This window comes from Papio anubis, chromosome 5 (genome assembly GCF_008728515.1).
Source record: "Papio anubis isolate 15944 chromosome 5, Panubis1.0, whole genome shotgun sequence".
Lineage (NCBI taxonomy): Eukaryota > Metazoa > Chordata > Mammalia > Primates > Cercopithecidae > Papio > Papio anubis.
Window position 1 is genome coordinate 734,162 of NC_044980.1, and position 27,610 is coordinate 761,771.

Sequence of the window (27,610 nt, forward strand, 5' to 3'; positions counted from 1 at the left end):
TAGATGAATGGAACAAACTGGAAACTCCATCACAGACCTCCTATTAAGAGGGGAAAACTTTAACATTTCTATAAAAATCATAGACTATCTTTATGATGTTTTAGGCAATGTTTTCTTTGATATACACCAAAAACACTATTTCAGAAAAAAAGATAAATTTGACTTTAAACATTTAAAATTATTTTTTCAATTGTACCATTAAGAGAATGAAAATATAAGCTACAGACCAAAATTAAATATTTGCAAGTCATATACTTGTATCCAGAATATTTAAAGAATCGTGAAAACTCAACAACAAGAAAGCAGCTCAGTTTTTAAGTGGGCAAAAGAGTTGAGCATACTCTTCACCAAGGCAACAATATCCGCGAGAAATAAAGCACATAAAATAGTGTGTAACATCATTTGACATCAGGGAATCGCAAGCTAAAACCACAATAAGATACCGCTGTGCCCCTATTAGAATGGCTACAAGAAAAACGAGTAACAATACCACCAGGCACGGTGGTTCACACCTGAAATCCCAGAGCTTTGGGTGGCCCGTGAGGCAGGAGGATGCCTTCAGGCCTGGAGATAGAGACAAATTTGGGCAACATAGCAAGATCCTGTCTCTTAAAAAAATAATAATTAAAAAGAAGATGATCAATACCAAGTGTTGGTGAAGACATCGGAGAATTGGAAGTGTCATCCATTCCTCGTGGGGATGAAAGATGATGCCACATTGGCAGGCACTCTGGCAAAGCTTCAGATGTGGAGCATGTATTATCATGTGACCCAGCACTCCCACTCCCAGGTTCTTACCCAGGAGCATGGAAAACAACATGTGTGCACACGTAGCAGGTGTTTTTCTTTGCTAGAGATTCCACAGGGAGGAACCACACATGGAACAAGAAATGTGTTTTCTCAGATATCTGGAGGCTGGAAGTCCCAGAGCACGGTGTCTGCAGGGTTGGTTTCTCCCAAGACCTCTCTCCTTGCCTTGTACATGGCCACCTGTTCTCTGCGTCCTCCCACAGTCTTCCCTCTGTTTTTGTCTCTGTCACAATCTCCCCTTCTTAAAAGGACACCAGTCACTGTGGATTAGGGCTCACCCTAATAGCCTCATCTCACGTCAGTTACCTCTTTCAAGACCCTGTCTCCACATACAGTCACATCACTGGGTGTCAGTATGTCCCTATGAATTTGGAGGAGGATATAGTTCAGCCCATAATACAAGGATTGGGAGGAAGGGTGCTGTGCCACTACTGAGATCCTGTTCCATGATCCAGGCATCCCTGAAGTGCTGTTACTCAGAACTGACTAGTAATGAACTTGAATTTAGAGAGTAAGCTCAACGTCAACAAGGTCTTTGTTCATCCTGTGAATTTTGCTTCACTTCCCCACAGGAAGCCGATGATGAACCGAGTCCATCTTCACTTGGGTAAGTTCGTAAGCTTAATGGGCATGTTTTATCTATCGGTAACATAGTTGTACACTCGTCTGGTTGGCCTCGCAAACAGGATTTCCAGAAGTGTCTTTGAGCCAGTGTTGTGCTGTGTAGGTCATTTTATTTTGGAGGCTCAAAGTCAAAGGTCATGTGCATTTTCAATCTTCACAGACTCTGTATGGTGACTGTCTCAAAAGGTTGGTACAGTTCACCCTTCCTTCAACTCTTGTCACTCTATCAGCCTGAGATACTAAGAGTATGTTTAGTTTTATTCCAATAAAATGTGATATTTCAATTGCATCTCTTTACTACCATTAAGACAATATTTTTTCATGTTTTGACCATTTTACAGTTTTTCTTGTGTGAATTAATGTTCAACTGTTGGATTGTTTGGATTATCAAATGTAATAGCTCTTTGCATATTAGGAACCCTATGGGATCTTTCACTATGTAGAGGTTGTAAACTTTTCTGACGCCAAATTTGTTAACATTTCCTTTTGTCTTGCTTTAAAAAGCTTCATTACTCTAAGGTTATATAAATATCCTCAGACATTCTTTTCTTATATAGTTATAATTTTTATTTTTATTTTATTTCAATAGTTTTGGAGAACAAGGTGTTTGTTGCACGGAAAATATTTTCAGTGTTGATTTCTGAGATTTTGGTGCACCCACCACCTGAGCAGTGTACACTGTACCCAAAGTGTAGTCTTTTATCTGTCACCCTCCTCCCACCGTTTCCCCTGAGTTCCAAAAGCCCATTAAATCATTCTTAACGCCTTTGCATCCTCATAACTTGGCTCCCTCTTGTAAGTGAGATAGTATGATGTTTGGTTTTTCATTCTTAAGTTACTTACACTAGGAATAATGGGCTGCAACTCCATCCAGGTTGTGTGAGTGCCAATATTTCATTCCTTTTTATGGCTGAGTAGTATTCCATGGTATGTACATATATAGAGATCACAAATATATATCACATTTTCTTTATCCACTGATTTATTTTAGGCTGGTTTCATGTTTTTGCAATTGCAAACTATACTGCTATAAACATGTGCGTGCTAGTATCTTTTTCATAAGATAACTTATTTTTTTCTTCTGGGTAGATAGCCAGTAGTGGGATTGCTGGATCAAATGATAGTTCTACCTTTAGTTCTTTACAGAATCTCCATACTGTTTTTTATATTGGTTGTAATAGTTTATGTTCCCACCAGCGGTGTAAAAGTGTTCCCTTTTCAACACATCCATGCCAACATCTGTTATTTCTTTATTTTTAAAATTATGGCCATTCTTCCAGGAATAAAAAGTGGTGTTGCATTGTGGATTGTATTTGCATTTCTCTGATAATTAGTGATGTTGAGCATTTTTTCATATGTGTTGGCCATTTGTATATCTTCTTTTGAGAATTTTCTCTTCATCAACTTTGCCCACTTTTTGATGGGATGATTTTTTTTTTTTGAGATGGTCTCACTCTGTCATCCAAGCTGGAGTGCAGTGGCACGATCATGGTTCACTGAAGCCTCCACCTCCCAGGTTCAAGCGATTCTCCTGCCTCAGGCTCCCAAATAGCTGGGATTACAGGCGCCCACCAGCACTCCCAGCTAATTTTCTTATTGTTAGTAGAGGCGGGGTTTCGCCATATTGGCAAGGCTGGTCTTGGACTCTTGATTTCAAGTGATCCACCCTCCTTAGCCTCCCAAAGGACTGGGTTTACAGTCATGAGCCACCATGCCCAACTGGATGATTTGTTTTTTTCTTAGGGATTTGTTTGAGTTCATTTTAGATTCTGGATATTATTCCCTTGTCAGATGTATAGATTCTGAATATTTTCTTCCTTTCTGGGGTCTTGTTTACTCTGCTTATTGTTTCTTTTGCTGTGCTGAAGGTTTTTAGTTTAAAATAAAGAAAATGAAGATAAATTGCATCTATTTATCTTTGTTCTTGCTGCATTTGCTTTTGGATTCTTAGTCATGAGCTCTTTGCCTAAGTCAATGCCTGGAAAAGTTTTTCTGATGATATCTTGTAGATTTTTGAATGCTTTCAGGTCTCAGATTTAAGTCTTTGATCCATCCTCAGTTGATGTTGTAAAAGATGCGAGGTGGGGATCCAGCTTCATTCTTCTACATGTGGCTTGTGAATTATCCCAGCACCATGTATTGAATAGGGTGTCATTTCCCCACTTGATTTTTGTTTGTTTGTTTGTTTGCTGAAAATCGATTGGCAGTAAATATTTGGCTTTATTTATGGGTTCTCTAGTCTGTTCCATTGATCTATATGTGCCTATTTCTATATTAGTACCATGCTGTTTTGGTAACTCTAGTTTTGTAGTATAGTTTGAATTCAGGTAATGTGATGCCTCCCAAAATCATAAAGAGCAAATGATTTAGCCTCCCAAAGGACTGGGTTTAAAGTCCTTTGGGATTTGTTCTTTTTGATTAGTCTTGCTTGTCTTTGTGTTGTCTTTTTTGGTTCCATATGAATTTTAGGATTGTTTTTTCTAGTTCTGTGAAGAATGATGATTGTATTTTGATGGGACTTGCATTAAATTTGTAGATCGCTTTTGGCAGTATGGTCATTTTCACAATACTAATTCTACCCATCCACGAGCCTGGGATGTGTTTCCATTTATTTGCATTTTCTATGATTTCTTTCAGCAGGTTTTTGTAGTTTCCTTGTCGAGATCTTTCACTTTTTGGGTTAGGTATATTCCTAAGTTTGTTTTGTTTTGTTTTGTTTTGTTTTTTCAGCTGTTGCAAAAGGGGTTGACTTCTTCATTTGATTCTCAACTTGCTCATTGTTGGCACTTAACAGTGTTGCTGATTTTTGTCCATTGATCTTGTATCCTGAAATTTTACTGAATTCATTTATTAGATTTAGGAGCTTTCTGGATGAGTCTTTAGAGTTTTCGAAGTATATGACCATATCATCAGTGAACAGGGACAGTTTGACTTCCTGTTTTCTAATTTGGATGCTCTTTCTTTCTCTTGTCTGATTGCTCTGGCTAGGCCTTCCAGTTCTATGTCAAAAAGAAGTGGTGAAAGTGGGCATCGTTGTCTTATTCCAGTTCTGAGGGGCAATGCTTTCAACTTTTCCCCATTCAGTATAACGTTGGCTGTGGGTTTGTCATAGAGGGCTTTTATAACCTTGAGGTATGTCCCTTCTGTGTTGATTTTGATGAGTGTTCTATTTATAAAGGGATGGTAGATTTTGTCAAATGCTTTTTCTGCATCTATTGAGATGATCTATGGTTTTTTAAAAATTCTGTTTGTTTGAAGTATCACATTTATTGACTTGCATATGTTAAGCCATTCCTGCATACCTGGTATGAAACCTGCTTGATGATGGTGTATTATCGTTTTGATACACTGTTTGATTCAGTTAGCTAGTATTTTGTTGAGGATTTTTGCATCTATATTCATGAGGGATATTGGTCTGTAGTTTTCTCTTTTTGTTATGTCCTTTTCTGGTTTAAGGTGAAACTGGCTTCATAGAATGATTTACAGAGGATTCCCTCTTTATCTTTTGGAATAGTTTCCATAAGATTGCCACCAGCCTTACTTTGGATGCCTGATAGAATTCAGCTGTGAATACGTCATGGACATCTTAGTTGGCAATTTTTTTTATTACTGTTTCAATCTTATTACTTGTTATTAATCTGTTAAGAGTTTCTATTTCTTCCTGATTTAATCTAGGTGGGTTTTATTTTCAGGGATTTACCAACTCCTCTAGATTTTCTAGTTTGTGTGCATAAAGATGTTCATATTGGCCTTAAATAAGATCTTTTGTATTCCTGTGGTATCAGTTGTACTATCTCTCATTTCATTTCTAATTGAGCTTATTTGGATCTTTTCTCTTCTTTTCTTGGTTGGTCTTGCTAATGGTCTATGAATTTTGTTTGTCTTTTCAGAAGACCAGCTTTTTAATTTTCTTTTGCAGTTTTTGTGTTTGTTTGAATTTCATTTAGTTCTGCTCTGATGTTTGTTATTACTTTTCTTCTGCTGGGTTTGGGTTTGCTTTGTTCTTGTTTCTCTGGTTACTTCAGGTGTGACCTTAGATTATCTATTTGTGCTCTTTCAGTGTTTTTGATATGGCCATGTAGTGCTGTGAACATTCCTTTTAGCATCACTTTTACTGTGTCCTAGAGGTTTTGATAAGTTGTGTCACGGTTATCATTCAGTTTGAAGAATTTTTAAATTTCCCTCTTGATTTCATTGTCAACTCAAAGATCATTCAGAAGCAGTTATTTAATTTCTACATATTTGTGTAATTTTGCAGGTTCCTTTTGGAGTTAATTACCAATTTTATTCCCCTGTGGTCTGAAAAGATACTTGATGTAATTTTGATAACTTATATTCATTGAAACTTGTTTTGTGGCCTATCATATGATGTGTCTTGGAGAATGTTCCATGTACTGATTAAAAGAATGTACATTCTGCAGTTGTTGATAGAACGTTCTGTAAATACCTGTCAAGTCCTTTTGTTCTAGGGTATAGTTTAAGTTCATTGTTTCTTTGTTCACTTTCTGTCTTGATAACCTGTCTAGTGCTATCAGTGGAGTATTGAGTCCATCACTGTAATTGTGTTTTCATCTGTCTCATTTCTTACATCCAGTAATAATTGTTTTATAAATTTGGGAGGTCCCTCATTAGGTGCATATATGTTTAGGATTGTGATATTTTCCTTTTGGAGGGATTCTTTTGTCATTGTATAATGTTGCTCTTTGTCTTTTTTAACTGTTGTGGCTTTAAAGTCTGTTGAGTCTGGTATCAGAATAGTTCCTCCTGCCTGCTGTTGGTTTCCATTTGTTTGGCATCTTTTATCCACCCCTTCACCTTAAGTTTATTTCAGTCCTTATACATTAGGTGCGTCCCTTGAAGACAGCAGATACTTGGTTGGTGAATTTTTCTCAATTCTTCCACTCTGTATTTTTCAGTTGGTACTTTTAGGCCGTTTAAATTCAATGTTAGTATTTTGATGTGAGGTACTGTTTTATTGATCATGCTAGTTGTTGCCTGAATACCTTGGTTTCTTTCTTTGCATTACTGTTTTCTCAGTCCTGTGGGAGGTTCTATTTTGGTGTATTTTGAGGTTTTAAGATTTGGAATTCCTTTTAGCATTTCTTGTAGGACTGACTTGGTAGTGGCTAGTTCTCTCAGCATGTGTTTTTCTGAAACAGACATTGTCTCGACTTCATTTAGGAAAGTTAGTTTTGCTGAATACAAAATTATTGGCTGTTAATTATTTTGTTTGAAGAGGCTAGAGATAGGACCCCAGTCCCTTCTAGTGTGCAGAGTTTCTGCTGAGAAATCTGCTGCTAATATGACAGGTTTTCCTTTAGAGGTTACCTGATGCTTTTGCATCACAGCTCTTAAGATTCTTTCATTTGTCTTGACTTTAGATAACCTGATGACTATGTGCCTCAGTGATTATCTTTTTGCAATGAATTTCCCAGGCATTCTTTGAGCTTCCTGTCTTTGGACGTCTAGAACTCGTGCAAGGCCAGGGAAGGTTTCCTTGATTATTTCCTGAAATAAGTTTGCAAACTTCTAGATTTCTCTTCTTCCTCAGGAGCACTAACTATTTTTAGGTTTGGCTATTTAACATAATCCCTAAGTTTTTGGAGGCTTTGTCTTTTTTAAATTATTTTTTTTCCCCCTTTGTCTGGCTATGTTAATTTAAAAACCTTGTCTTTGAGTTCTGAAGTTCTTTCTTCTACTTGTTGGATCCTACTGTTGAAATTGTCCAGTGCATTTTGTATTTCTCTTTGTGTGACTTTCATTCCAGAAGTTGTGACTGTGTTTTTTGTTTTTTTTTTTTAGGATCTCTATTTCCGTGGAGCACTTTTCATCTTATCCTGTATTGATTTTTAAAATTCTTTGTGTTGGTTTTCACCTTTCTTTGGTATCTCCTTGAGTAGCTTAATAATCAACCTTCTGAATTCTTTCCAGCAATTCTGATTTTCTTCTTGGTTTGGATCTATTGCTGGGGAGCTTGGGGAGCCAGCGCGGTCTTTTGAGGGTGGACTAGAACCCTGTTTCATCGTATTACCAGGATCACTTGTCTGATTCCTTCCCATGTGTGTAGATTATTTCAGTGGGAAAATCTGGAACTCAAGTGCTGCTGGTCAGATTCTTTAGTCCCATGTGTGGTCCCTGATTTGTGCACTCCCCTTCCCCTGGAGCTGGAGCTTCCTGCAACCCAGACAGCAGTGATTGCTATTGTTCTTCTGGGTCTCTCCACCCAGCAGGGCTACCAGGCTGGTGCTGGGGAATGTCTGCACAGAGGCCTGTGATGTGATCCGTCCTCAGGTCTCCCAGCTGTGGATGCCAGCACCTGCCCCGGTGGAGGTGACAGGGGACTGAAGTGGACTCTCTGGGGGCCCTCGGCTGTCGACGGGTTTACTGTGGTGACTTTCTCAGAGGCTGGTTATTCTAGCAGTGAAGTTGTCACATGGACACACTCGGGACCTCTGGTTATCCAGGATGTTGCCGGAGGTGGAATAAGCTCTTGTTTTCTCCTTCCTAGTAGCAGAGTTATTGTCATGAGTTGCTGTTATGTTCTGAACTGGTTGGCCTCCAGCCAGGAGGTGGCACTTCCGAGAGAGCAGCAGAGTTGTCACCTGTCCTGTGGAATTTGCTGTGGCCTATGGTGTCTTCCAAAGTTTCTGTGACTTTTTTTGTTTTTTCTGGTATGCTGCCGTTGTGTTCCTGGGATGAAAGTCCGCAGCATGAGTCTCCACATGCTGTTCTGTTTGTCCACGTGAGTGCTGCACATCAGCCCCAACTCCCATCTGCCATCACCCTTCAGAACCTGTCTTAGGCACTGGTGTAGGGCAGGTCTTACACGGTGGATGGAGGCACTGCTTTGCATTGTCCAGTGGCAAAGAGTCATGGTCCTTTACACGACAAGTTCCTTACGTTTGCCACTGCGTATAACTCGGGAGAACTCTAACAACCTCCCGGGAGCTGCTGATCTCCACGTTTCTGAGACACATGCGCGCCACAGCAGTGGTGCTGACAGGACGTGCTGCAGCCTCCAGTGCCACCCTGAGCACCCCCCTCACAAAGCTGAGATGAGTTTCTCTCCTCCTTCCTGTCCCACCAGAGGCAAGGTCAAGAACTTTCTGCTGATTTACAAGAGCCCATGTCACTTCTGCACTTCAGTAAACCCGGACGGGGACTCGTCGGCAAAGGTAAGTTGAGTGTTCTGCAGCAGGAGGATAACGACATGCCAAACACACAGCTCAGCACCACGTGGAAAACCAATACAAAATCCATCACATACCTCATATTAAGAGGGGGAAACTTTTAACATTCCTACAAAAATCATAGAATATCTTCAGAGTCTTGTGTTAGGCAGACTTTTCTTCGATAGATACCAAAAGCACTATTTCACAAAAAAAGGATACATTTGACTTTAAGCATTTACAATTATTTCTTCAATTGTCACCAGTAAAGGAATGAAAACATAAGCCACAGACTGAAGTAAAATATGTGCAAGTCATACACTTTTGTACAGAATATTTAAAGAACCATGAAAACTCAGGAATACACAACAGCTCAGTTTTTAAACAGTGAAAGATTTGAACACACTCTTCACCAAGGCAAACATATCCATGAGAAATAAAGCACACAAAATGGTTATCAACATCATTTGCCACTAGGGAACCAGCAGCTAAAACCACACTAAGATACCACTGCACCCCATTAGCATAGCTGCAAGAAAACAGATTAATGATACCATCCAGGCCCAAGGCTTCACACCTAAAATCCCAGAGCTTTGGGTGGCCCATGACTCAGGAGGATCCCTTGAGGCCAGGAGTTTGAGACCAGTCTGGGCAACATAGCAAGACCCTGCCTCTAAAAAATATAGTTTTAAAAAGATGATCAATACCAAGTGTTGGTGAAGACATCGGAGAACTGGAAGTCTCGTCCATTGCTCATGGGGATGAAAGATGATGCCACATCAGCAAGCACTCTGGCAAAGCTTCAGATGCTGAGCGTATACTTATCATATGACCCAGCACTCCCACTCCCAGGTTCTTACCCAGGAGCATGGAAACAACATGTGTGCACATGTAGCAGGTGTTTTCCTTTGCTAGAGATTCCACAGGGAGGAACCACACATGGGGTGTTGGAACAAGAAACGTCTTTTCTCACATATCTGGAGGCTGGAAGTCCTAGAGCACAGTGTCTGCAGGGGTTATTTCTCCTGCGACCCTCTCCTTGCCTTGTGACTGCCACCTGTTCTCTCAAGGCCCTCCCACAGTCTTCCCTCTGTTTTTGTCTCTGTCATAATCTCCCCTTCTTAAAAGGACAGCAGTCTCTCTGGATTAGGGCTCACCCTAATAACCTCATCTAACGTCAGTTACCTCTTTCAATACCCTGTTTCCTCATACAGTGACATTCTAGGTCACTGGGAGTCAGGATGTCAACCTATGAATTTGGAGGAGGATAGCGTTCAGCTCATAATACAAGGATTCGAGGGAAGGGTGCTGTCCCACCAGTGAGATCCTATTCCATAATCCAGGCATCCTTGAAGTACCATTACTCAGAACTGACTAGTAATGAACATGAATTCTAAGCGTAAGCTCAACCTCAACAACGCATTTGTTCATCCTATGCATTTTGCTTCACTTCCCCACAGGAAGCAGATGGTGTCCGGCGTCTGGCTTCACTTGGGTGAGTTTGTAAGTTTAATGGGATTATTTTATACATTGGTAACCTAGTTATACACTTGTCTTATCTCAAATTACTTAGGAAAATATGTCATCTGTTTAATGTCTTCAAATAAACTGATGACACAGTAGAAAATCAAAACGTTTCACTTAACATTTATATCCATTCACGTAGCTTATTGCACTTATCTTACTTGAAAAAATTATAGAATCCTTCATAACTAACATTTGAACTTATGACCAAAAATAAGGCCAAGCGTTATTTTCTAAGTCTATTCTTTAAACACATGTAATGGCTGAGTCTGTATATTTTTTTAATTTTTCTAATAGTGTTTCGTTGAGAGACAGGTCTTGTCATTTCACCTCTAAACATGTCCACTGATGATAGCTCTGACCCAACACTGCACAAATCCAGCCCAACTGAACACAACTTTGTCACCCTCCAAACTACAAAAGCTGAAAGACGACTGTTATAGAGGTCATGACCCAGTTTTAAGCACGCATTTTAACCACTAACCTGTTTCCATGAGGAAATGAAACTGTACCAGCCATGACAAGCACAAATTCTTCCTAGAGAACCTCAAAGTCAGAATACACTTCTCCCAGAACACAGAGTAACAGGAAATCTAGTCACACATGATGGTGAGTAATTTATTAACCTTTGTTTCCTGTTCCATTTTCCTCTGCATATAATGAACACAGATTAACTTTGTATTTTAAAAGCTACTTTAGACAACATTTCCCAGGGTTTCAGGGTTTAGATATTGCACTCCTACCTTCTAACCTGAGGAACTTTTCATCTGCAGTGATATACTACAATTTAGAATGAAATGAGATTGAAAGATAAAAGTCATTGAGTGAAACCATCCCAGGCATGCACGCCCACCCCACACACATACACACACATTCAATACCACATTCCTACACAGACACACTCACAAACATATACACACACTCATACATGCACTCACGCACACACACACACAGTGGCACAGCATCCTTCCTGCCCTCACATCACGTCCTGGTCCTGACCCTACCTGCTGTACTCCCCCGTTACTACAGGGATTCTCAGCTGGCCCCACAGGGGAAGCGCCCACCTCAGCCTGCACAGAACAGCCCCGTCCTCTACTCTGGGCACCCAGCAGGTACAGCTGTCCTGGCCCAGGACCTCTGGGGTCTCTGCCACCATTCCAGGAGGTCGTGCTGCTGAGGGGGGCCAGATGGCCAAACTAGGGAGGGCCCAGTGGACATAAGCCCAAAGACAGGGACAGCATCCAGGGAGGGTGTGTGAGGGAGGCTCCTCGTGCTGGGAAGAAGGAGCACCCACACCTCATGGCTCGGAGCTCCTCTAGAGGAACCTGGGATCCCAGACTACTGAGGTCACCGTGGCTCCTGGGTCTCCCCCTCACAGATCAGTGCCCCCAGCTGGCCTCGTCCTCCCAACCCAGCTGCCCTGGGTATGGAACAGCATGTACATGGGGAAGATTTAACCCCAACTCAAGTTCTTACAGCTGTTCACTGCGTCGCACGCTCATTGCTCCAACATGTTGCACAGTAGTAGCAGTTCTTTAAGGAAACTCCATACTGTTTTCCATAGTGGTTGTACTAGTTTCCCTTCCCACCAACAGTGTCAAAGTGTCCCCTTTCACTACATCCATGCCAACATCTGTTATTCTTTGATTTTTTACATTATGAACATTCTTGCAGGAGTAAGATGGTATTGCATTGAGGATTTTATTTGCATTTCCCTGATAATTAGTGATGTTGAGCATTTTTTCATATGTTTGTTGGCCATTTGTATATCTTTCTTTTTTTTTTGAGACGGAGTCTCACTATGTCACTTCCAGGCTGGAGTGCAGTGACTGGATCTCGCTTACTTCAAGCTCTGCCTCCTGTCTACACTATTCTCCTGTCAGCCTCCCAGGTAGCTGGGACTACAGGCACCCGGGCCACCTCAGCCTGGCTGTTTTTTTGTATTTTTAGTAGAGACGGGTTCTTTACCAGGTTAGCCAGATGGTCTCTCATCTCCTGACCTCATGATCCTCCTGTCTCGGCTTCCCAAAGTGCTGGGATTACAGGCTTGAGCCACCGTGCCTGGCCCATTTGTATATCTTCTTTCGAGAATTGTCTATTTGTGTCCTTTGCCCACTTTTTGATGGGATTTTTTTTTTTTTTTTTTAAATAGAGAGTTCACTCTCTGTTGTAGGCTGAAGTGCTGTGGTGTGATCATGATACACTGAAGCCTCTGCCTCTTGAGTTCAAGCGACTCTCCTGCCTCAGCCTCCTGAGTCGCTGGGATAACCGGCGCCAACCATCACATCTATTTTGTATTTTTAGTAGAGACTGGATTTCACCATGTTGGCCAGGCTGGTCTGCACGAATTAATCTCAAGTGATCCACCTGTCTCAGCCTCCCAGAGGACCAGGATTACAAGAGTGAGCCAGCACACCCTACTGGATGATTTTTTTTTCGGATTTGTTTCAGTTCCTTTTTATGTTCTGTATATTAGTCCTTTGTCGGATATATCGATTATTAGCATTTTCTCCAATTCCGTGAGTTGTCTGCTTACTGTGCTGATTATTTCTTTTGCTGTGCACAAGTTTTTTAGTTTAATGAATCCCATCAATTCATCTTTGTTTTTGTTGCATTTGGTTTTAGATTCTTGGTCATGAACTATTTGCCTGCCAATGTCTAGAAGAGTTTTTGCGATGTTCTCTGTCGATATTTTTATGGTTTTAGGTCTTAGATTTCAGTCTTTGATCCATCTTGAGTTGATTTTTGTATTAGGAAAGAGTTGAGGATCCAGCTTCATTCTTCTGCATGTGGCTAAAAGGTGCAAATGATCCCAGCACCATTTGTTGAATAGAGTGTCCTTTCCCTACTTGATGTTTTTGTTTGCTTTGTCGAAGCTCAGTTGGCTGTAAGTATTTGGCTTTAGTTCTGAGTTTTCTATTCCGTCCAATTCGTCTACATTCCTATTTTTATATCAGTACCATGCTCTTTTGGTAACTGTAGCCTTGTAGTATAGTTCAGAATCGGGTAATGTGATGCCTCCAGATTTGTTCTTTTTCATTAGTCTTATTTGTCTATGTGTGGTCTTTATTCTTTCCATAAGAATTTTATGTTGTTGTTGTTTTTTTTTTTAGTTCTGTGAAGAATGATGATGATATTTTGAAGGGAATTGCATTGAATTTGTAGATTGCTTTTGGTACTACAGTTTTCACAATTGATTCCCTCACCCTAAACCATGAGCATGGGATGTGTTTCTATTTATTGGTGTTGTCTATGATTTCTTTCAGCAGTGTTTTGTGGTTTTTTTCCGTAGAGATCTTTCACCTCTTGCATTAGGTGTATACCTAAGTTTTATTTTTCTTTCTTTCTTTATTTTGCACCTGTGGCAAAAGGGGTTGACTTTTCCATTTGATTCTCAGTTTGGTCATTGTTGGCACATAGCAGTGTTACTGATTTGTGTGAATTGATTTTGTATCCTGAAATTTGACTGAATTCATTTCTGAGATCTAGGAGCTTTTGGATGAGTCTTTAGGGTTTTCTAGGTATATGATCATATCGTCAGAGAACAGTGACAGTTTGACTTCCTGTTTACCACTTTGAATGTTCTTTCTTTCTCATTTTAAAAAAAATGTTTTTTTTCTTTTTGAGATGGAGTTTCACTCTTGTTGCGAAAGATGGAGTGCAATGGCATGATATTGGCTCACTCTAACCTCCGCCTCCTGGGTTCAAGTGATTCTCCTGCCTCAGCCACTCGATTAGCTGGGATTACAGGCACCCGCCACCACGCTCAGCCAACTTTTGTATTTTTGGTAGAGGCAGGGTTCACCATGTTGGCCAGGCCGGTCTCAAACTCCAGACCTATTTCTTTCTCTTCTCTGATTGCTCTGGCTAGGACTTCCAATACTGTGTTGAATAGAAGTGGTGAAAGTGGGCATCCTTGTCTTGTTCCAGTTCTCAGGGGCAGGGCTTTCAACTTTTTCTCATTCAGGATAATGTTGGCTGTAGGTTTGTCATAGAGGGCTTTTATTACCTTGAGGTATGCCCCTTCTGCGCTGATTTTGCTGAGTCTTTTAATTATAAAAGCATTCTAGATTTTGTCAGATCGTTTTCCTGCATCTATTGAAATCATCTCAGATTTTTAACAATTCTATTTATGTGAAGTGTCACATTTATTGACTTGCATGTGTTAAACCATTCCTGCATCCCTGGTATGAGACCTGCTTGACCATGGTATATTATCTTTTTGTTATGTTGTTTGATTCGGCTAGCTAGTAATTTGTTGAGGATTTTTGCATCCATATTCATGGGGGATATTGGTCTGTAGTTTTCTGGTTTTGTTTTGGTATTAGGGTGCTACTGGCTTCATGAAATGATTTATGGAAGAATCCCTCTTTATCTTTTGGAATTGTTTCCATAAGATTAGCAGCAGTTCTTCTTTGAATGTCTGATAGAATTGAGCTGTGAATTCACCCTGAATTTGTTTCATTCGCAATTTTTTAATTACTGTTTCAATCTCACTACTTGCTATTGATCTGCTAAGAATTTTTATTTCTTCCTGGTATAGTCTAGGACAGTTGTATATTTCCAGGATTTTATCCATCTCCACTAGATCTTCTAGTTTGTGTGCAAAAAGGTGTTCATAGTAGCCTTAAATGATCTTTTGTATTTCTGTGGTATCAGTTATAATATGTCCCATTTCATTTCTAATTGAGCTTATGTGGATCTTCTCTCTTCTTTCCTTGGTGAGTTTTGCTAATGGTCTATCAATTTTGTTTTGTTTCATTTATCTTTTGGGGCTTTTTTTGATTGTTAGTTTGTTTTAATTTCATTTAGTTCTGCTTTGATCTTTGTTATTTCTTTTCTTCTGCTGGGTTTGGGTTTTGTTCTTGTTTCTTTGTTTACTTCAGGTGTGACCTTTAGATTGTCTGTTTATGCTCTCTCCGACTTTTTGATGGAAGCATTTAATGCCATGAATGTTCATCTTACCATCGCTTTTGCTGTGTCCTAGAAGTGTTTTTGTTTGTGTTTTTGTTTGTTTATTTGAGACAGAGTCTTGCTCTGTTGCCCGGACTGGAGAGCCATGGTGCAATCTCGGCTCACTGCAACCTCTGCCTCACAGGTTCAAGCAGTTCTCCTGCCTCAGCCTCCCAAGTAGCTGGGATTACAGGTGTGTGCCACCACACCCAGCTAATTTTTGTATTTGTAGTAGAGGTGGGGTTTCATCATGTTGGCCAGGCTGATGTCAAACTCCCAAGTGATCCTCAGGTGATCCGCCCACCTGGCCTCCCAAAGTGCTGGTATCGCAGGCATGAGCCACCGCGCCCAGCCCTAGAGGTTTGGATATGTTGTGTCACTATTATTGTTCAATTGAAAGAATTTTTAAATTTCCCTCTTGATTTCATTATTGACCCAAAGATCATTCAGGAGCAGTTATTTAATTTCCATGTATTTGTGTGGTTTTGAGGGTTTGGGAGGTCATTTCCCACTTTATTCCACTGTGGTCTGGAAAAATACTTGAGATAATTTTTATTTTCTTACCTTCATGGAGACTTGTTTTGTGATCTATCATATGATCTATCTTGGAGAACGTTCCATGTACTGATGAAAAGAGTGTACGCACTTGTTGGGCAGAATTTTCTGTAAATATCTGTCAAGTTCATTTGTTCTAGGGTATAGTTTAAGTCTGTTGTTTCTTTGTTGACTTTCTGTGTTGATGAGCTGTCTAGTGCTATCCATAGAGTATTAAGTCCCCTACTATTACTGTGTTGTCATCTAATTTCTCATGTCTAGTAATAATTGTTTTATAAATTTAGGACATCACATGTTAGGTGCATATATATTTAGGATTGTGATATTTTCCTATTGGAGTGATCCTTTTATGATGATATAATGTCCCTCTTTGTCTGTCTTAGCTGTTGTTGCTTTAAAGTCAGTTGTCTGACATAGGAATAGTTACTGCTGCTTGCTTTTGGTTTCTATTTGCATGAAATATCGGATTCTACCCCTTTACCTCAAGTTTATGTGAGTCGTTATGTATTAGGTGAGTCTGTTGAAAACACCAGATACTTGGTTGATATATTCTTCCCCATTCTGCTATTCGGTATCTTTTAAGTGGAGCATTTAGACCATTTATATTCAATGTTAGTATTGAAATGTGAGGTAGTGTTTTATTCATCATGGTAGTTGTGGTCTTTTTCTTTGTTCTATTGTTTAATAGGCCCTGTGAGATTTATGCTTTAAGGAGGTCCTATTTTGGTGTATTTTAGTTTTAAGATTTAGAACTTCTTTTAGCATTTCTTGTAGTACTGGCTTGGTAGTGGGTAATTCTCTCAGCATTTGTTTGTCTGAGAATGACTTTATCTCTACTTCATTTAGGAAACAGTTTGCTGAATATAAAATTATTGGCTGTTAATTATTTTGTTTTAGGAGGCTAAAGATAGGACCCAAATACCTTGTAGTCTGTAGAGTTTCTGCTGAGAAATCTGCTGCTAATATGACAGGTTTTCCTTTATGGGTTATTTGATGTTTTGCCTCACAGCTCTTCCGTTTGTTTCATATGTCCTGACGTTAGATAACCTGATGACCACGTGCCTGGGTGATGATCATTTTGCAGTGATTTCCCAGGTGTTCTTTGAGTTTCTTGTCTTTGGACGTCTAGAACTCTAGCGAGGCCAGGGAAGGTTTCGTTGATTATTCCATAAAATAAGTTTTCCAAACTTGTAGATTTCTCTTCTTCCTCAGGAACTCTAATTATTTTTAGGTTTGGACATTTAATCTAATCACAACTTTCTTGGAGGCTTTGTTCTTAAAATTCTTTTTTTCCCCTTCTATGATTGGACTAATTACAAAGCCCTGTTTGTGAGCTCTGAAGTCTAGTTGTTCGATTCTACTGCTGAAACTTACCAGTGCATTTTGTATTTGTCTTAGTGTGCCTTTCATTTCCAGACATTGTGTTTGTTTTCTCTTTGTGATCTCTATTTCTCTGGAGTATTTTTTTCATCTATAACCTGTACTGATTTTTAAATTTCTTTAAGTTGGTTTTCACCTTTCTCTGGTATCTCCTTGAATACCTTAATAATCAACCTTCTGAATTCTTTATCCAGCAATTTGGAGATTTTCTCCTTGGTTTGGATCTCTTTCTGGAGTGCTACTGTGGTGTTTTGAGGGAGGTCCAGAACCTTGTGTTTTCTTGTTACCAGAATTAATTTTCTGATTCCTTGTCATTAGTGTAGATTATTTCAGTGGGAAAATCTGGAACTCAACGTTTGCTGATCAGATTCTTTTGCCGCATGGATTGGTCCCTTGATGTGTGCACTGTCCCTTCCCCTAGAGATGCAGCTTCTGGAAATCAGACAGCAGTGATTGCTATTGTTCTTCTGGGTCTCTCCCCTGAGCAGGGCTACCAGGCTGGTGCTGGGGAATGTCTGCACAGAGGCCTGTGATGTGATCCGTCCTCAGGTCTCCCAGCTGTGGATGCCAGCACTCCGCCCCGGTGGAGGGACAGGGGACTGAAGTGGGACTCCCTGGGGCCCTCGGCTGTCGACAGGTTTACTGTGGTGACTTCTCGCAGAGGCTGGCTATTCCTAGCAGTGAAGGTCATGGACAGACTCAGACCTCTGGTTATCCAGGATGCTGCAGGAGGTGGAATAGCTCACTTTCTCCTCGAGAGCACCTGGCCGCGAAAGTCGCTGCCGCGTCCGGTTTGAGCCTTCCAGTTTAGGCATTTCAGGCGGCAACGGCCTTAGCCCGTAGTTATGGCAGCCGCCCGGGTTTTTGATCGATGAAGACGCCAGTTATCCGGAATCAGTTCAGGCAATCATGAACAACGCCCCGTCCGCAGGATGTTTGTCGGCGCGCCGGTCCCATTCGCCACCAGCTTCCCGTCAGCGGAGATCGGCATGGAAGTTCAGCACCAGCAAAGATAACCGAATACGTTGTTCAAGCCAGTTTGGTCATCTTGCGCCAGCCGGTCGGAAGGCCGCCGCCCCCAGCCGAAAGCAAAGTCGCCATGCCGGATTTAGCCTGGAGGTCGGAAGTCACCAGCACGGCCTTTGCTTCGTACGCCTGGTTATCTCGCACACCTGGCCCGCGGGAGGAGGACTTTGAACGCCCTTCCGTTCAGGGCGGTTGAGGTTGAGAGCGAAGCGGCATCTATATTCGCCTGTTTTGCGCGTTGACGCCAGCCGCTGGCACGGTCTGGCGAGATCGGCAGTTCTTATTGGGGAATCAAAACAGTAAACCGAGGCGAGCGCGAAGTTCACCAGCGCCCGCCCCAAAACGGGAACAGCCGATACCTTCAGCCCGTCACAAACCGCAGAAGCCCCTGGTTTGGTTTGTTTAACCCTTCACGGCGAGTCCCGCTGAGCCGCCCAGATTCTGGCTGGCGTTCACAGGCGATGCCCGTACCCGGCCTGCGCTTTATGCTTCAAAACCGCCGTAGTCATGAGCGCCCGCCAGTCCGCACCGACGCCACAGCCTGTTTCAGGGTGGTGGTTTTTAGATCTGTAGTTCGCTTATTTTGACCTTGGGCTCCAGGCAGCCTGAGCCTCCTCGCTGTCCCCTACTCCTCGGGTGGGCTTTTCCCCATCTCATGGACAGCCCAAGGGCTGAGGAGTGCAGACGCCGCTGGGGACTGGGCTGGGAGCCCCTGCCCAGCCCTGGTGCGGGATTCACGAAGCCAACTGAGCTCCTGAACCAGATCGACTTGGAGAACTTGTATATCTAGCCTGAGGATTGTATGTGCACCAATCAGCAATCTGTGTCTAGCCTAGGGTTTGTAAATACACCAACTCTGTGTCTAGCTCAGCTTGTAAATACACCAATCAGCACTCTGTGTCTAGCTTCCAGGGTTTGTAAATACACCAATCAGCACCTGTGTCTAGCTCAAGGTTTGTACATACACCAGTTGGTACACAGTATCTAGCTAATTCTGTATCTAGCTAACTAGCTAATCTGTGTTCAGCTCGGGCGCATTGTAAATGCAGCAGTCAGCACGCTTCGTCAAACAGACCTATCAGCGCCTAGGGTACTGTAGACCTCAATCAGCTCTCTGTCAGATGGACCAACTGGGCTGATGTGGGTGGGGCCAGATAAGGGAATAAAGCAGGCCATGGAGCCAGCAGGCAAATCTGGGTCACCTTCTGGTATGGAAGCCCTGTTCTTTGCAATAAATCTTTGCTGCTGCTCATTCTTGGGTCTTTATGAGCTGTAACACTTAAGATTCCAGCTTCACTCTAGCCAACAAGACCACGAACCCACCGGGAAGAAGGAGCAACTCCAGATGCGCTGCCTTTAAGAGCTCTTAACACTCACGGCAGAGGTCTGCAGCTTCACTCCTGACAGTGAGACCTGACATGAACCCACCAGAAGGAAGAAGCTCCAGAAACATCTGAGCGTCTGAAGGAACAAATTCCGGATGCACCATCTTTAAGAACTGTAACACTCACCGCAAAGGTTCGCAGCTTCATTCTTGAAGTCAGTGAGACCAAGAACCCACCAATTCTGGACACACAACTATTGGTTTTCTCCTTGTGTATTAAATATTGCGCCTTTCCCCTCAAATTGAAAGACCCCTTTCATGGTTCACTGTGATTCCCTAAACACAGGCCCAGGTCTGTGTCTGGATGCTCGTCTCTGTTCTCATGGGTCTGTGTCCTGGAGCTGCACCATCTGTTTGAATTGTGGAACCTTATTTAGCTACTATATTTTAATATCCTGCAGGCAAATAAGCCTGTAGAGATATTTTCATTTTTCATTTACTTTCAACAATTCTTACACATTTGTTTTTCCATATGAGCTTTCAAAAGACTTTGTCCAATTCCTAGACACATGGAATTCAGGTTGCAGTTGCACTAGTTACACACTTCCATAGGGAGGGGCCCACATCACAGCCCCCACAGAGAAGCAGCAAAGGTCCCAGAAGCCAGACTCTCCACCATGGCCAGGAAGTGGCACGCAGCCCCCCTTCCCCAGGTGTGCACCAGCCCCAGCCCTCACAGACACCAGCAGGGGCTCGGCCCAAACCTTCCTGGGCAGAAGAGACAGGGCCTGTGTCCCTGGAAAGTCACCGTCCCTTACTCCACAGCCAGGGACGAAGGACTTCCCTGGATCTGGACAAGGCCCTGTTGGTAGTTATCACACCTGCAGAGAATTCGTGCAGACTTTTGCTTAGTTCAGCAGTCGAGGTGTATGGCTTACTGGGAAAAGTTCATTCTCTTTCAGACAACCTATTAAGTCTTCTATGAAATTGCTTTTCTCAGAAGGGTGATTGGCAAAACTACTGTGTAGATCCGAAGCACTGGATTTCACTTTGAATTATCGCGTAACTGTGGTCTTTTAAGTAAAATATAAAAATGCTTTCTCTATGATGCATTTTGGACAAGATTAATAGAAACATAACTATAAGCAGAATGCAAACTTTCTCTCTAAAACCATAATGAAAAACTAAAGTTGTGTAACGATTGCCAAATCAACGTATATACATTGTAGAAAATTAGGGAATAGCAAAGATTCCCAGGTAAAAATCAAAAGTCACCTGACCCACCTGAAGCCCCTGTGACATGTGTGATGTGCTGTTTTATAAAATTACAGTCACCTTGTAGCTCAGTGTAGCCCAGCTACACTGACTGAGGACACAACCCGTCCAAGGCTCTGGTCTAGGGCGGGGCTCGCACACTTCGGGAGGCACTGCTTTACAGAATCCAAGTGGGAAGTGGTCCTTACACCAAAACTCCTTCTGTGTCCCACTGTGCAGTAACCCGGGAGCACTCACACAACTTCCCGGGAGCTGCTAGTCTCCAGGTTCTGAGACACGTGGGCCCTAGCAGTGGTGCTTTCAGGACACTCTGTGGCCTCCAGTGCTGCCCTAAGCCTCCCACAAAGCTGAGATGTGTTTCTCCCCTTTTGCTTGCCCCACCAGAGTCAATGCCAGGGACTCCCTGCAGATTTACAGGCGCCCCAGTCCGTTCTCCAGTACTGTTCACCCGGAAGGGGGTTCGACGGCACGGGTAAGTTGCAGTCACGAGTGCTGTACCCCGAGGACAGGGCCGTGTGGAGAATGTGTGGTCTGAGGTCCCCCAAGCTGAGGTTAAGCAGTCTTCAGAATGGAAGCACTCTGTCTCCAAGGGTGCTGCTCACATGGGAGTGATGGTGGGTGGAGCACAGAGAGATGGAGTGAGAGGCAGGAATGCTTCCCAGCTGTGGGTGAGAGACACAGATGGATACCAAAGCGGGAGCCCCCCCAGCACTGAGCCGATCAGGTTGGCGATGGCAGATGCCCAGGGCAGTCTCTGAAGTGCCCAGAACACACAGCGAGGGACAGTGCTGTCATAAAGAATAGAGGGAAATTGTTAGCCATGGCAGAATCCATGTACTGTGTTTTTAAAATAAAATGCTGAGGAAGGACTGTGTATAGGAGACAGATGGGAATAGAGATGTGTGAGTGGACACATGTGCAGGTATGTCGGGGTGTGTGTGTGGGTGTGGTTTTGTGTGTGGTGTGTGGTCACATGTATATGTGTGTGAATGGTGTGTGTGTGTTACATGGACTCTGTGTCTGTCCTTCACAGGAAAAGACCAGCACGGCTGCTGGCTTTAGGGCCATATTTCTGTTCCTGCTCTGGGGTGGCTTCCACTGGTTTTATCTGCGTCACTATTTATTTTAGAGATGGGATCTCACTCTGTCACCCAGGATGGATTGCAGTGGTGGGACAGGCCTCACTGCAGCCTCCACCTCCCGGACTGAAGTATTCTTTCTACCTCAGCCTCCTGAGTAGCTGAAACTGCAGGAGTGTGCCACCACACCCAGCCAATTTATTTATGTCTTAAGAGATGGGGTCTCACTCTGTTGCCTGGGTTGGTTTGGAACTTCTGGTCTCAAGCAAGCCTCTGGCCTCAGCCTCCCATAGCAGGGGTATTACAAGCATGAGCCACTGTGCTAGGCTGTGGGGAAATCCTTTTGAGCAGGCTTTGTGAGGCGGCCAGTTTCTGGAGGTTACAGGTGACTTCCACTTCTCTGTGGCATGGGGTCACCTCACCCACACTTCCCCAGGACTTCAGGGAACAGGCTCTTGAGACTTGGAAATGAAAGGGGATCAGCCCAGCCTGGAGGAACAGTGACACTGGCATCCAAGCTCTGCCCCTTGCCTGTACTTCCAGCGAAGATTTGGAGACACACTCAGTGGAAACGATCGAGCCCCCAGCCTTCCCCCACCCAGCCTCAGCCGCCAAAGTTCCCTCACTCCATGTGGCACACGGGCTCACGGGATTTTCTCTGCTCATGCATCGCTCATGGGACACCTGCTGCCCGGGTGCACCGAGTCCCCTCGGTTCCTCCGCAGCCTCGGGCCAGATGATGATTTACAGTCACCTCGCGTGAAGCCACATGACGCCTGGTCTGGAAGCAGAGAAGATCCGCTCAGCATGAGGTTGAATCCCAAGCCCGCATCTCTGTGGGCTACAGGACAATCCTATGGAAGAGTCTCTGTTGGTTCATTGTTCACATCGAGTGAGAATCGCCTGAAAGTGAGTACACCACTGGCACCTCCGCCCTGGCACAGCCCTGTGCCAGGCCTCCATTGCATGCAGTCCATCGCCTCCCCTCGGAGTGGGCCTGCGGCCGCAGACAGCATTGTCCCAAGAAGACAGCCTGAGTAGATGAACGGAACAAACTGGAAACTCCGGAAACAAGCCCTTCTTAACATTTCTGCTGTTTGGCTTAAATGGAAGGTGCCAAGACAAGGCAATGGGGAGAAATGGAAGCGTTTTTAATGAATGTGCTGCAGCAGCTTGATAACCACATGCCAAACACTCACAGCTGAGTTCCACATAGAAAGCAATGCAGAATCCATCACAGACCTCATATTAAGAGGGAATAACTTAACATTCCTACAAAAATCATAGAATATCTTTGTGATGTTTTAGGCAAACTTTTATTTACGCCAAAAACAAATTTTCAAAAAAAAGATACATTTGACTTTAAACATTTAAAATTATTCTTTCAATTGTCACCATTAAGAGAATGAAAATATAAGCCACAGACTGAAATAAAATATTTGCAAGTCATATACTTGGATCGGGAATATTTAAAGAATCGTGAAAACTCAACAATAAGAAAACAGCTCAGTTTTTAAATGAGCAAATGAGTTGAGCATACTCTTCACCAAGGCAACCATATCCGCGAGAAATAAAGCACACAAAATAGTGCTCAACATCATTTGACATCAGGGAACCACAAAAGATAGCGCTGCACCCCTATTAGAATGGCTACAAAAACGAGTAACGATACCACCCAGGTACGGTGGTTCACACCTGAAATCCCAGAGCTTTGGGTGGCCCATGAGGCAGGAGGATGCCTTCAGGCCTGGAGATAGAGATGAGTCTGGGCAACATAGCAAGACCCTGTCTCTTAAAAAAAATAATAATTAAAAAGAAGGTGATGACTACCAAGTGTTGGTGAAGACATCGGAGAACTGGAAGTCTCATCCATTGCTCATGGGGATGAAAGATGATGCCACATTGGCAGGCACTCTGGCAAAGCTTCAGATGCGGAGCATATATTATCATGTGACCCAGCACTCCCACTCCCAGGTTCTTACCCAAGAGCATGGAAAACAGCATGTGTGCACACGTAGCAGGTGTTTTGCTTTGCTAGAGATTCCACAAGCAGGAACCACACATGGGGTGTTGGAACAAGAAATGTATTTTCTCACATATCTGGAAGCTGGAAGTCCCAGAGCACAGTGTCTGCAGGGTTGGTTTCTCTGAATTCCTCTCTCCTTGCCTTGTAGACGGCCACCTGTTCTCTACGTCCTCCCACAGTCTTCCTCTATTTGTGTGTCTGTCATAATCTCCCCTTCTTAAAAGGATACCAGTCACTCTGGATAGGGCTCACCCTAATAGCCTCATCTAACGTCAGTTACCTCTTTCAAGACCCTGTCTCCTCATACAGTCACATTCTAGGTCACTGGGTGTCAGTATGTCAACCTATGAATTTGGAGGAGGATATAGTTCAGCCCATAATACAAGGATTGGGAGGAAGGGTGCTGTGCCACCACTGAGATCCTGTTCCATGATCCAGGCATCCTTGAAGTACCATTACTCTGAAATGACTAGTAATGAACTTGAATTTAAGAGTAAGCTCAACGTCAACAAGGTCTTTGTTCATCCTGTGAATTGTGCTTCACTTCCCCACAGGAAGCCGATGATGAACCGAGTCTATCTTCACTTGGGTAAGTTCATAAGCTTAATGGGAATGTTTTACCTATCTGTACCAGAGTCGTCTGGTTGGCCTCACAACCAGGGTTTCCAAAAGCCTCTTTGAGCCAGTGTTGTGCCATGTAGGTCATTTTATTTTAGAGGCTAAGAGTCAAAGGTCACACACATTTTCAATCTTCACAGACTCTTTATGATGACTTTCCCAAAAGGATGGCGCAGTTCACCCTTCCTTCAACTGTGTCACTCTTTCAGCCTGAGATACTAACTTTAGTTTTATTCAAATAAAATGTAATATTTCCATATGCATTTCTTTACTACCTGTAAGACAGCATTTTTTCATGTTTTGACCATTTTACAGTTTTTCTTGTGTGAATTTATGATTTGGATTATCAAACGCAACAGCTCTTTGTGTATTAGAAACCCTATGGGATCTTTCACAGTGTAGAGGTTGCGAACTTTTCTGAAGCCAAATTTGTTAACATTTCTTTTTCTCTTGCTTTAAAAAGCCCTCATTACTCTAAGGTTATATAAATATTCTCCAATATTCTTTGCTTATATAGTTACATATATATATATATTTTTTTGAGATGGAGTCTCACTCTGTCGCCCAGGCTGGAGTGCAGTGGCGCGGTCTTGGATCCCTGCAAGCTCCACCTCCCGTGTTCACACCATTCTCCTGCCTCAGCCTCCCCAGTAGGTGGCACTACCAGCTACCCAGTAGCCGCCACCACACCCAGCTAATTTTTTTTTTGTATTTTTAGTAGAGATGGGGTTTCGCCATGTTAGTCAGGATGGTCTCCATCTCCTGACCTCGTGATCCACCCGCCTCCGCCTCCCAAAGTGCTGGGATTACAGACATGAGCCACTGCGCCCAGCCTAGTTATATTTCTTTTCTTTCTTTCTTTTTTTCTTTTTTCTTTTTTACTATATTTCAATGAAGTTTTGAGGAACAAGGTGTTTGGTTGCATGGAGAAGATTTTCATGTTGATTTCTGAGATTTTGGTGTACCCACCACCCGAGCAGTGTATACTGTATCCAATGTGCAGTCTTTTATCCGTCACCCTCCTCCCACCATTCCCTCTGCGTCCCAAAAGCCCATTACATCATTCTTTTGTCTTTGCATCATCATAACTTAGCTCCCATTTATAAGTGAGATAGTACAATGTTTGGTTTTTCATTCTTGGGTTAGTTCTCTTAGAATAATGGTCCGCAACTCCACCCAGGTTGTGTGAGTGCCGATATTTCATTCTTCTTTTTGACTGAGTAGTATTCCGTGGTATGTACATATGTACAGATCACAAGAATATGTCACATTTTCTTTATCCATTGATTTGTTTTAGGCTGCTTTCATATTTTTGCAATTGCAAACTATGCTGCTATAAACATGTGGGTGCAAGTATCTTTTTCGTAAGATAAGTTCTTTTCTTCTGGGTAGGTAGCCAGTAGTGGGATTATTGGATCAAATGATAGTTCTACCTTTAGTTCTTTACAGACTCTCCATACTGTGTTTTATAGTAGTTGTACTAGTTGACGTTCCCACCAGCAGTGTAAAAGTGTTCTGTCTTCACCACATCGAAGCCAACGTCTGTTATTTCTTTATTTTTTATATTATGGCCATTCTTCCAGGAGTAAGGTGGTATCACATTGTGGATTTTTTTTTTGAGGACGGAGTCTCGGCCCAGCCTGTGGCTGGAGTGCAGGCTGGATCTCAGCTTCACTGCAAGCTCCTCCCCCGGTTCATGCTTATCTGGCCCCAGCCCCGAGTAGCTGGGACTACAGGCGCCCGCCCATCTGGGCCCGCTATTTTGTATTTCTTGTAGAGATCGGTTTCACTGTGTTCTAGGATGGTCTCGATCTCCTGACCTCGCGGATCCGCTTCCATCTCGCCTCCCAAAGTGCTGGGATTACAGGCTTGAGCCACGCTCGGCCCAGGATTTTATTTGCATTTTCCTGTTAATTCGTGATGTTCAGCATTTTTTCATATGCTTGTTGGCCATTTGTATATCTTCTTTTGAGGATTGTCTCTTCATGAACTCTGCCTACTTTTTGATGGGGTGGGTTGGTTGTTTTGTTTTGTTTTGTTTTTGTCTGTCACCCAGGCTGGAGTGCAGTGGCATATTCTTGGCTCACTGAAGCCTCCGCCTCCCGAGTTGAAGCTATTCTCCTGACTCTGGCTCACAAGTAGCTAGGATTACAGGCACCCACCAGCACGCCCGGCTAATTTTTGTATTGTTAGTAGAGGCAAAGTTTTGCCATGTTGGCCAGGCTGGTCTTGAACTCTTGACTTCAAGTGTTCTGCCCACCCCAGCCTCCGAAAGGACTGGGATTACAGGCATGAGCCACCCCACCCAACTGGATGATTAGATTTTTTTTCTTGTGGATTTGAGTTTATTTTAGATTCTGGATATTAGTCCTTTGTTGGATGTATAGATTGTGAATATTTTCTTCTATTTCTTCTATGAGTTCTATTTAGTCTGCTTATTAGTTGTTTGACTGTGCAGAAGGTATTTAGGATAAAGTAAAAATAAATTAAGATAAAATGCATCTATTTATCTTTGTTCTTGTTGCATTCGCTTTTGGATTCTTAGTCATGAGCTCTTTGCCTAAGTCAATGCCTAGAAAAGTTTTTCTGATGATATCTTGTAGATTTTTGTTTGCTTTCAGGTCTCAGATTTAAGTATTTGATCCATCCTCAGTTCATGTTTGTCAGAAGTGCAAGGTGGGGATCCAGCTTCATTCTTCCACATGTGGCTTGTGAATTATCCCAGCGCCATGGATCGAATAGGGTGTCCTTTCCCCACTTGATGATTTTTGTTTGTTTGTTGAAGATCAATTGGCAGTAAGTATTTGGCTTTATTTTTGTGTTGTCTGTTCTGTTCCATTGATCTACACGCCTATTTCTGTATTAGTACCCTGCTGTTTTGGTAACTCTAGTTTTGTAGTATAGTTTGAATTCAGGTAATGTGATGCCTCCAGATTTGTTCTTTTTGATGTAATCTTCCTTGGCTATCTGGGGTCTTTTTTGGTTCCATATTAATTTTAGGATTGTTTTTTTCTAATTCTGTGGAGAATGATGATTTTATTTTGAAGGGAATTACGTTTAATTTATAGATCACTTTGGCAGTAGGGTCATTTTCACAATACTAATTCTACCCATCCACGAGCCTGGGATGTGTTTCCATTTATTTGCATTGTCTGTATTCACTTTCAGCAGGTTTTTGTAGTTTCCTTGTCGAGATCTTTCTCTTTTTGGGTTAGGTACATTCCTAAGTTTTATTTTTTATTTATTT

The 27,610-nt window shown here is 42.6% G+C and overlaps 1 protein-coding gene across 6 annotated transcripts; it reads left to right on the forward strand.

The window, feature by feature from the left end:
• Nucleotides 1-27,192, forward strand: ZDHHC11 (zinc finger DHHC-type containing 11). Of its 6 annotated transcripts, none has more exons than XM_031666071.1 (6): nt 1-1,417; nt 8,522-8,609; nt 10,064-10,106; nt 21,025-21,112; nt 24,300-24,334; nt 26,985-27,192. In XM_031666071.1, the coding sequence occupies exons 2-6, from the start codon at nt 8,561-8,563 to the stop codon at nt 26,995-26,997; spliced, it is 228 nt and encodes a 75-aa protein (XP_031521931.1). In that variant the 5' UTR covers nt 1-1,417; nt 8,522-8,560; the 3' UTR covers nt 26,998-27,192. The 6 variants fall into 6 exon arrangements, 5 of the variants coding, with proteins under 5 accessions (XP_031521931.1, XP_031521930.1, XP_031521929.1 ...); XR_004183622.1 differs by having other exon boundaries at nt 234-1,417; nt 10,064-10,098; XM_031666070.1 differs by lacking the exon at nt 10,064-10,106.
• Nucleotides 27,193-27,610: the final 418 nt, after the last annotated feature.